The sequence below is a fragment of the Archocentrus centrarchus genome, chromosome 3, assembly GCF_007364275.1.
Source record: "Archocentrus centrarchus isolate MPI-CPG fArcCen1 chromosome 3, fArcCen1, whole genome shotgun sequence".
In the NCBI taxonomy this organism is placed as follows: Eukaryota; Metazoa; Chordata; class Actinopteri; order Cichliformes; family Cichlidae; genus Archocentrus; species Archocentrus centrarchus.
In genome coordinates, this window is record NC_044348.1 from 2,639,414 (window position 1) to 2,651,136 (window position 11,723).

At 39.8% G+C, this 11,723-nt stretch overlaps 1 protein-coding gene across 1 annotated transcript; it reads right to left on the minus strand.

Moving 5' to 3' along the window:
• Positions 1-9,094: 9,094 nt before the first annotated feature.
• On the minus strand, positions 9,095-11,523 carry LOC115778175 (uncharacterized). Its single transcript, XM_030726231.1, has 4 exons — positions 11,353-11,523; positions 10,706-11,188; positions 9,336-9,345; positions 9,095-9,215 (listed from the first exon to the last, which is right to left on the minus strand). The coding sequence occupies exons 1-4, from the start codon at positions 11,360-11,362 to the stop codon at positions 9,095-9,097; spliced, it is 624 nt and encodes a 207-aa protein (XP_030582091.1). The 5' UTR covers positions 11,363-11,523.
• Between the last annotated feature and the right edge of the window lie 200 nt (positions 11,524-11,723).

Genomic DNA, 11,723 nt, shown 5'->3' on the forward strand with positions numbered 1-11,723 from the left:
AGCAGGTGTGCTGCAAAAAAAAAAAAAAAAAAAAAAGCCTGCAAATGCTTTTCACAGTCACTAAAGATGGTCAGAGATATTTCCAGCAGGATTCCTATCAAGCTAAGAATGAAAAGCAACCCTAGTCTGGGAACAGCCCTGAAGATCAGAATATAAAATAGCAGCACCAGCCAAATCAAACCAACCTAATAAGTGAAAGCTCACAATGTCAAAGGATGTCTGAGAAATCCTCTGGCTGCGTTTTTTTGTTTTACTCATCAGCTGCACATAAATACTGAATATGCTTTGACACACAGCTAAGATTAAGTGATAAAGTATAACTGCGGCTAAGTTATGGAGGTTAATGAGTTTGTTAAACAACACTACAGTGGTGTGCGCACTGGGAGTACAGATTTATTGGGAGTGTATGATATGATCATTATTTACAGGCAGATGGTGAAGTAAAAGATGTTAACAGCACACCTAACCAGTCACATCATCTTCTATGACACTATACAAATAAATCCCATTCTTTTTTCTCATCATGTATAAAGATGCTTATATCCAGCTATTGTGTTCTTCCCCTTCCTTTGGTCACACTGAGCCACATGTTTACAAAGATGGTGTGGACACAGCATCAGGCACACAGTCCTGTAGAGAATAAAGAGAAATATTCAAAGCTAGAACAAACCCCAAACACGTTTATTCTTTATGTCAACAATATTTGGATTTTACAGATTCTTCACTGAAACATGCTCAGCTCTGTATACAAAAAAAAAAAAAAAAAAAAATCAGCAGCAGCTAGTTTGCAGTTAGTGTAGTCCAGCTGATTTGGGAATTTAAATGTAAGTTATTTCAGTTTGCTGGATTTTTTTCAGTCTTTTTTTTTTTTTTTGCACTGTTTTCCACATTTCTTTTATTAAAAAAAAAGAGTGCTTTAAAAACATTAAATCTAATACATATAAAATGTGTAATAAAATAAAAAGCATAATTTAAGAACTCTTTCCCCATTTCATTCCTCTTTGTCCTTTGCCACAAAATAGTCTGAGACTATAGTAACTCTTTTTGATATATTAGCTCTGACACTGGGTCATATTTCATTAATTAAACATGGCTTTGTAATAATTTCATACTGATAGAGAACATTTTACCACAGACTTTGGGCACACAGATATGCTTTTGCCACATAACTTAATTAGAAAAATGATAAATGCCTTAGTAGTGTGCCCATACATTTCCTAAAGGTCAGGGCCACCTCTGGCTTTCCTTATTTTAATTCATCACACATTTGCAGAGGAGTGTTCAGAAGTATGGAGACGTCACGGACTCTTACCTTTGTGTGCCTTTCGGGTTGACTACATCTCAAGCATAATAGGCAGTCCTGGATGTTTGTCTGTGTTTGTGCACGTTTCTTTTCTTCTTCTTTTTTAAACTTTAGAAACCCAACAGCACTTTGTGAAGCTAAGTATTACAGCTCAGACAATCAATGTGAGAGAATAACCTCAGGTCACAATTCATTCTAGACTACAACAACTGTATGTGCAAAATACAAGCGTCTCCCTTTTTTTCCTGTGACATGCCTGCAGACACTTCTTGTTTTGTGCAAATGAGTTTTACAAACTTACAAGGGCTTTTGTGTATTATTTTTTGTGTAATTTCCTGCCGAATGATGGACGATGTCCTGTTGCCCCACTACATGTCTCCTAATTTCCTGTTCATAAAACACACAACAACAAAATTTAAAGTTTCAGCCTTGCCATCGTCAGTGGTCAGTTGCAAGCATCTGCTGTCCATTTGTGGAGTCATCCTGTGTCTGTGCTTTCATTTTGTGGACATGTGTAAAGGATATATTTGTTGAGACTATATTACCAAGGTACCACCTTTAATCCAGGAGACATCAGGGCTTTTCTTTAAAAAGAGAGAAAGAAAGAAATGTTAATCTAATTTCCTAACTTTAACAAAATGGCTGTTGTGTACAATCTCACGGAAATTATAACCTTAGTAGCAGCCGATCAGAAAATAGTATTCTGTGACTGTCATTGACAAACCACCCATTATTTTTTAGTGGAGAAACTGTCATGTTTGAGAGGGTGACAAAAGGAAGGGAGGCAAGACAGCAATGAAATGACCAAAAATCCAGCTTTTAAAATCTCAAATGCTGCAATATAGCAATGATTGAGCATCTTAGTAAGTGAGGGTCGCAGTGTGACCACTTAGAGCAGATTTACTTAGCTGCCTGGAGTGCAGTTCTGTCACACTACCCTGCCAACTGCAAAGCAAAGACAAAAAGCCATGAATATACCATAAAAAGCTTATTTATGTGCCTCATTAGACCAATCACATCACATATACATACCAGTCAAGTCTACTGGTATTCCGACTGGCCTTGAAAAGGTAAAAATTAATTATGGAAATCAAGATAAATCTACTGATACTCTCCTTTATTACTTTTCTTAAAAAAAGAGAGAGGCCAGAAATAAGGTCCTCCTGGTTAAAGAATCCCTCATTTGCAGTTACATCCATTACACTGAGACAAGGGTTTTTAGATAGTTCCTGAATTAAAGTTAAAATCTCAAGGACAAGAGACAAACTTCTCTCTCTGAGTGTTTTTGATGTTCCCCTGTCCTTTTACTGCTTTGTTCTTCTGCCTACCTGTTCAAAATGATCTCTTTATAGGACAAAAAAGGCAGACTGCCCTTGATCTCCATAATCCTGTGCAGTAAATAAGACAGTTAAATATACACCAGATTTTCTACTTCATAAAGATTACAGTATAGCTCAGTAATCTTCTTATGAAGCACCATATATTAGTCAAAACACAGTAAATACTAATAAAATCATATAATTTCAGATGTAGATTTTGAGTGTAGTATACATTCGAGGTAACAGGACAGAACTGACAGCACAGGACTTTATGTGCTACCAGAAGGGCAGCAGGGTCCATTGGCATTGTGTACCTTTATATATGGAAGTGCATAAAGCAAAGTTAATATCAGATTTGGGACCCACGTTGCCAGTGTCTGTGTGTGCTACATCACACATCACCAACTTGCTTTTTCAGCCAGCTATAAGAAGAACCCAGGGTTCTCAGCACGGCCATAATGACAGAGGGTCATGGCTCGGTTGCCCTTGTTTGAAACTACATTATGCGAGAGAGGAAACTCTCACATGGAAACGGAGAGGCAGACACAACTGAAATTCTGTCTGAAAAATAACTTTGTGTATCACACACAGAAGGGTTGCTGATTTGGGCATGTCTGCAAAGCTACGCCTCTACCTTGGGTCATCTTTTAAACAATAAAATGACATCTGTTCATGAATCCTCTGTGTGGCATTTACAAAGAAGTGTGAAATGTGTAGGTAGTGCGAGGTGTAGTTGGTGCTTTGTGTTTTGAACAGAGCAGTGACTCTAACCCATCCATCACTGTAAGGGATTGTTGTGCGCGTTGACATTTTATATGCTGTGAAGGGAGCAAAGTGGGCTGCTGTTGCCTGTGATTCATTTGTTGTTGTTTTTCATTGGGATCCTGCAGAGGAGTGGAGGAGCCAGCGCTTTGTTTGAATGTCAGCAGCTGAGATAGAAAGAGACTGCTGTGCCCACTGAGCTATGTACAGTATGCAACCATGATTATGATGGATTGTCCACTGTGAGTGCACATTTATGAATCTTAAGAGCACCTTTTATTCTAAGTCAGTCGTGCTGTCACAAAGAATACTGAAATGCTGAAGGATTCCAGGCTTATCCATATGGAGGAGATGGAAGCGAAGCCTGTCTGTAAAACTGTGCCCAAGGGCTCAAGCAATAATCCTACTAATTTATCTCCTACGTGAAAACTTATTTGGAACTTTCAGACAGTCATGTCCTCATTGAGCGCAGACCTTGTACTGCTTGACCTCAAGATAATTGTCTTTAATATATCACAATTTGTGGCACCGCCAAATGTCGTATTAATTCTGTGGGGAGGTGCAATTGTGAATTTTTAATACATGTTAATTGTGCTGTGGCCTTCGCAACAACTTGTAGAAATGTCACCAGTAATTCTGGTGTGTTACTGATGTTATTTCCTCGTTCTGCTTTATTTGAGCCTTAATTTCAGAGCATTTGTGTTTTATGTTCTGAACTTCTGATCAACAGGTTCCAAAATATGAATTTCTGGTACTCCTGTTTGCTGTCTTTGAAGTACAAAATACAAGTTCATTATTTTGCTGAACTGACTGATTTGGCAACTATAATGTTTAGTAACAGTATATGTACACCCACCGGCTACTTCCTTAGCTGCACCTTGCTAGCACCAGGTTAGACCCACCTTTGCCTGCCGAACTGCCTTCATTCTTCTGGCGTCTTCTGCTGCTGTCGCCCATCTGCTTCTTGGTATGATGTGTTGTCTGTTCAGAGACGGTCTTCTGCTTACCTTGGTTATAACGAGTAGCTATTTGAGCTACTGCTGCCTTCCTGTCAGCTCTTAGCAGTCAGGCCACTCTCCTCTCATCTCTGACTCATCAAGGCATTTTCACCCAGTGAATTGCCGCTCACTGGATACTTTTTCTTTTTCTGGGCCATTCTCTGTAAACCCTAGAGATGATTGTTCAGCAAAATTCAAGTAGATCAGCAGTTTCTGAAATACTCAGAGCAGCCCATCTTACACCAACAGCCACGCCAAGTTCAAATTCACTTAAAGCACCTTTATTCCCCATTCTGTTTGGTCATCTTGACCACATCTACATGCCTAAATGCACTGAGATGTTACCATGTGATATGGTGATTAGATATTTGTGTAACCAGTATTTGAACTGGTATATTTAATGGAGTGACTGCAAGTGTATACACATACACATGCAATTTGTGAGTATATAGAAATGAAACATCATTAAAATATGTGTTCTTAAGTAAAAAGGCTACAGGCTTCCTAGTGTGACTCAACTAGGGAACCTGTGCTTTATGCCATGCGCCCTTCTGATCCCATATGTGAGTGAAACCTGGAAATGAGAAACTGTGTTGTATAAATGTTTGGATGTGGCTTTTAATAAATAAAATGATGCACTTCTTTTCCAACAACAAGAAAAAAGCCTTATAATGCAGTTCCATTTACAATTCAATTTGTCGGAACAGCCCTTAAACTTTAGGTGAGGTCAAAGAAATTTTCCACTCTCTGCTGAAAACGGCCTTACTGTCATACTGTCAAATCCTGCATAAATCCATCAAACATACAAAAAGATTTGGCAAGTTTTTTACGGGCACAGCCCATGTACTCAACTCTGCTGCTCAACCCACAAATGTATTTTCCTTACAAATGTGGCTCCATTCAACGGGAAACAAACAGGCCTTCCAACAGTATAAGATTTATTGCCAAGAAGCACATAAATAATCCACCAAACACAAATTTCTTTACTTTCTGTTCTGTTTATTTTAGTCATCCTGTGTAACTTGCAGCATAACTTCACTCAGCTGAACAGAGGTCAGTCCTAATGAGCCTAATCAGTGTAACCCCCTCTGTCTATAGAGTGGAGGGGTATACCTGGCTGGGTTTCTCAAAGAAGATATGTTTGGTTTTCAAGTGGTTTTATTAGTGTGCTTGGAAACATGTTAGCATTAGCCACTTTCTCCCAGCAGATGACACACTTGGGCTGAGGTCTGTCAATATCTCCAGTTTCACTAAACAGTAAGACAGGTACCTTTTCTTTAGGTGAGGGTGATGGTAGTTTATGATTACAACAAGTGAAATATTAGTTTTATAAAACTGATACAATAGCTTTATACTGTATAAACAAGGAGGAGTAATCGATTGCCGATTTCTTACAAACATGTCCTGACAGTGCTAACTCTGACCACTTCATTACCATAGGTAAGATAACAAACAAACTGTGACTCTCTTCTACACCTCAGACTAACCTGTTACCTACATGAATTGTAGAAAAGTACAGCTTTTTTTTATTTAATGGTAGAAAATGAACAATTCTGCATCTGTGTTGGGAATAAATAATCATCATTACTAGAGAATAATATTACTGCTGTTGTGTCACATCTGCACACACACACTTCTGTGTCTTAGAGAAAAACTCCTAAACATAAGTAACAAAAAACTTCAGTTCTTTCTAAGATTTTATGAAACCCTGATCACATTCTCTTGAGTTTCATTAATAAACAGTTACAGGCAGTTCTGTGCGCCCTCAGCATTTTAAGCACTTAAGTAGTGTCTTTTGCACTTAATCTAGTGCAAACATTTGGATTCACAACTAATAGGATGTCAGTATTAAAACATCTGTCAACATCAGTGATGTTAATTTCAAGTTGTAGATCATTGTTACAGACTTACTTGGTTAAACCTTGCAAATCAATTGCTTCTGTATGACCCAAGGTGAGATCACACCTGCACGCATGCAGTAATTATCGAGGCATCTGTCACATAATGCAGGGAAGTTGATTGCAAAGCGTTTTAAAAAGTCAGACGCATGCAGAAAGTCCTGCCGCTGTCTCTGCTGTTTACTGCAACATGAGCAGTAGTTTTAGCAATGTATGGAGTGTGATGACATCAGTGGACGACTTTTAAGAGTCAACTGGGGGCAAAATAATTGCCCCTCCTCTTTGGTGCCCCTACAGTTGGCTGCAGACATCCAGTTTGTTAGTAGCAACAACAACCCTCCACTGATGCAAGTACAGAATAAGAAAAATTATACAATAAAGAGGTGTTTTTTTTTTTTAAATCAATATTCGTCAAATACTGTACAATGTGCTGATTGCTTTTGAGGAGGGGAATCAGTGCCATTTTGCTGGCTGCCTCTTTCTACTACCTTTCTTGTTAGTGTGGCCATTTTGCTTTGCCTGGTGGAGCCAAAGTACATAAACACCATTATCAGAGGAGCAGTTGGAGCGAGCGTGCTGCTGTCAAACAAACAAAGGCCCGGTGGAATTACCTGCCATGACTCATACATGGCAGGTAGGTGCTATCATAGTTCTTCAGCCGCTGTCTGGAAGCTCTGAAGTTTTTGTTGTGAGTGTTTTCAAGTTATTGCACACAATCTGACTATTAATTGAGAATGGTGATTACTGTAATTTGTAATCATTCTATCTTTAAATTCTGCAATGTGCAATATAGCCCAGTGGGTGGTCTATGAACATAGTACTGTGCTGTTGTGTTTTTTTGTTCTTTGTTTTTTAATTGTGTTTATGTGTATTTTTTTCTTACCTGACTGAATATGTTCATTTAATAATACTGATTATTAATTAGTGCTATGCACTGAGGGTTTTTATAATACCCATTAAACTAATTTTGATATAATTGCAGCAAATGTTTATCTGAAGAATACCCACACAGTTTGCATCACTGTGCAGCCTGTTATCCAAAAGTCTGGTTACTACTTGCATTCAGCCTTTAGGTTATTTTTTTCTTACACTTTTTATGTTCAGCCTTAAATAAAAAAAAAGAAAAAAAAAAAAAAAGAAGAAGTTCAGAGACAGACTTTCACTCACATCACTATCATAACCTGCAGCAGATCATCTGTGGATGTTGCTTTTAATCAGAATCCCCAGCTGCTTGGCTGTGTGAGAGTATTACCTGTTCAGTCGGACCTTCTAAATGGCTTGTTTTATCACTGACGGTTATGCTGAACCTGATTTGTACTGTCATTACACAGGTTCCTTTGGCATTTCAAGTACTTTTAAGCCCAGTGGCCTTTTGCATACTTTATGAAATTGCCCTCCAGTGGAAAGAAACTCAAAACAATAACTTGAGTGAAGATCTGTCTGAAATATTCACTTTGGTGAGTAATATTATATTAAAAGCTACTGTACAAGATTTTTTTCAAGACATATGTTTAAAGGTCAAAGCGCATATATAAATGTTTTGATTGTTGCATTTTAAATTATGTTAAAGCAGTTTCCAGTTAGTATCTTTTGCAAAGCTGGGCTTGAACATCCATCCATCCTCTTCCACTTATCCTGTTTAGGGTTGGGCTGGAGCCTATCCCAGCTGACATAGGGCAAGAGGCAGGGTACACCCTGTACAGGTCGCCAGCCTGTTGCAGGGTAACACAGAGAGACAGACAACCATTCACACCTATGGGCAATTTAGAGTGACCAATTAACCTAACCCCAGCAACTGCATGCCTTTGGACTGTGGGAGGAAACCCACACAGACACGGGGAGAACATGCAAACTCCACACAGCGAGAGGTCTAGGCCAAGGTGGAATCATACCCAGACCTTCTAGATGTTAGGCAGCTGTGAGGCAGTGCTAACCACCATGCCGTGCTGCCCGGCTTGAACATCCCTCCACTAATTATTCAAAGCACTCAAAGGTCTCAGATGAAAGTCTAGACACCTTACTGGTGTACTATGAAATGGCTTAACTATGTACATTGAATTGGATGTCTTCTAGTTGATTAGATCACCAAGATGAGGGTCTCATTTAGGTAAACAAAGATGAAAATGTTTAGAAGGTCTCTAAATAAATCAAGAACTTGCAGATCTGCTGAGTGGTTAGACAGGACAAAGGGCAGCACAAGATACTCAAAATGTCCCAACAGGGTGTTAAAGGCACTTGTCCACTCATCACCTTCTCTGATGTGAACTAGGTGATAGACATTACACAGGTGTAGAGGAGATGGTGGCTCCATGTAAGGGTTCAAAGGACAAACTGATTTGAGGTAAGGAATATTTATTTTTAATGGGGATCTGATTTAACTCCCAATAATTAATACAAGGCCTAAGAGTCTTACATGTATCTGTTTTTTCTAAAATGAAAAGCTGCCACCCACAGGGGTGGATTATATGTGCAGCTAGCAGGTTTTTAATGTTCTTTTCCATGGCCTCTCTCACAGGTTGAGAGAAGTTGTAGGCTGCTGGGTAGAAGGGCTCAGTTCCACAGACATATGGCCAGTGAGGACAGAGAGACAGGGATTTGTAATTATTTTGGCAGACCCTCTCACAAAGATTGTTATCAATTCTAATAGCCAGAGAGAGAGGTGGGAGGTTCATCACGAGATGCCAAATTAACTTTTAGTTGGTCATTTAGTGAGTGCTGAAAGCCCTTTCAGTGCATATGTGTCACGTTCTAGCAGGTTTCTGCCTCTAGGATTCGAAACTCTACAGAGAATTTAAATGCACTTTTACTACATTGTCACAGGTTATAGAGGTGTCTAGTGACATCATCTTCAGAGAGAGGATGGTCAAAAACCTTCTTAAATTCCTCAACAAACTTTACATAGATGGTGGAGTGGGGTCTGTCATCAGGAATGCCCCTTTAATAATCCCAGTAGTTAAGAGATTTTTGAAGTCATTTGGGAAGGAGTGAGGTGAGTGATAAACACAAGCGAGTATTGCAACAAACAGAATCCTGGTAGCGCTCTACAATAACTCACCTCCAGTTGGCTATGGAGGAGAGGAGGTCACGTTTCAGAAGGTCAGAAACAGTGAAACCAGGTGTTCTGCTAGGCTGGATGGGACAGGAACTGGGGCTCTGGTGGAACAGATTGGTGCAGTTTTGAATTGATGATTTGGATTACACTGGGTATTTGATCTGGTGAGCGGCCTGCTGTTGCTCTACCCTCGTGTTGGCCCCACAAAACGCCTTGAATAGATAAAGCTGCACGCATGGCTGCCGGGTCCGCTGAGTCCAGTGCTTGGCCGGTTCATTTTGCTGTAATGAACCATATGCTTGGACTCAAAAGCAGGATCCAGAAACCAGCAGTAGTTTATATGATTTATTAGAGATTTTCAGATAACAAAGCCGAGATTCAAAAGCATGTAAGTTACACAGGTAAGTGGATGATCTACAGGAGCAAAGCAGGGAACTTTGTTTCTCTCAGCAGGTGAAAAGGAGGGGAAGTTGATGGCTCAGAGCAATCCAAGAATGAATGAATGCATGAATGAATGAATGAATGAATGAATGAATGTGAAGGTGTCTGGCTTGAGAGTATGGGAGTAGTAATAGTTTGGTGGCCCTTTCACACCTAGGTGTGATTTTTCACACCTAGGTGATAAAAAAGCCTTGCGCGTGCATGTGAGGTGCGTGTGCGCGTGCGTGTGTCCGTGCGTGTTTGCGCTGACGTGTGATAATGACGTATACGGTATCCGTTCAAATCAGCTGATCTCATTGTCTCTCCTTACAAGGGGGCTTTTTCCCAGACGGCCATCAAAGAGGTTCAAACTCACAAGACAGTGGCTAAATAAAAATACAAAGGTAAATAATCTAATATCCGAGCCCACCTGTGGTGCATAAAGCACACAACACAGTGCCTAAATTAAAATACTATGGCTAAATAATAGCCGTATATCCTCCTCAACAGTAGGGCTGTTCATTTACATACAGAACGGAGGATGACCCAGTCCTGATTACACATTAATCAGATTAGTAGATTCATCCCTGAAACCCAAGGCATTTATTTAGACACACACACAAATAATTAAAACAGTGGTCTTACTAAAAAACCGATGCACTGTTAAAATAAATTTAAAAAAAATATACTGACATCCACAACATATCCCAACATCCGCTTAGCAATGTGTAACTTTTTAGAAAGCCATAACCCGGCGACAACTTGGAGTACGACCCTGACCTGTGTCAGTACAGGGCGTCTGTGTTAATAAAACTGCACTTCCTGTATGGGATCACAAACATGTGAGTAGGTAATGCAAAGTTATCTCAAAAATCTCTGAGTTTTGCTTCTTCTAGCAATCTGTCCCACAGACTTTTGTGATGTTCTTGAGTGAAATGAGTAACTACTTTTACTGTGAAAACCAAAGAAATATTCCTCCCTCAGATCATGATACAAACTGTCTATTGCATCTAAGATGTTTAATGCATGCAACAATTCAGACACCTGAGCGTCCACAATCCATGTGAAATCCTTACGCGCGTCGTCCCGACTGTTAGACCACAAGAAGAGTCGAACGGCAGGAATGAGACGATCTGTCCAGAATATTTTCATCACTTCGTCGTAATGGGGCGCGTAAAAGAAATCAGGAATAACCTGCTTACAGCTGTGCTGATCATAGCTAGGGTGTTTGACTCGACATCCGTGGCATATCCCTTCATGATAGTTCTGCACGGCCTTACACAGAATGTGTAGTGTAGCGATCTTAACAGCCGTGACCCCGCGCCGCGACAGCGGCTCTTCAGGTAATTGGCGAGATGGTGGAGATGAAGAAGATGAAGAATCAGGAGGAGGTACGGTCATCACCCGTGATGGTTGTGGCGGTGAAGTTTTAACGTCTGGAAAACATGCATCGTTAGTTATCATTAATGTAATATACACAAAATACACAAACGTACAATTATTTATTTATTTTTCTTTTTTTTTTTTTAAAAAAAGGAATGAGTTGCTATACAGAATACAGTTTAGGTTCACATAATTTTGTGTAAAAGTATATGCTTACCTGAATCCATTTAAAAGTCCGAGTGTAGCGTTACGCCAGAGTCAGTTTAGAAAGAAAAACTTTGGGGGAAAAAGAAGCTACACGATTCTCTTCACAACCAACGTTTGAGACGGTCTTGTGACGCTCAAATACATGAAACACTAGAGAACTCGAGTTGATTTTAGAGTTTCTGACGTGCGCTCACTGGTCATAGCCATGAACTGCAGTTTTATTGACAAGAAACACAAGCGTGCTGCTCTGAAACACCCGCGGTGACGGTAGGCCCTTAGCGGATACAGACATCTCAGTCACGGTGTTCCATTACTAGTTAGTCTCCGTACCTGACCGCATGCGTAATTCATATCTCAAATTAATAATATCGATGAGAGATC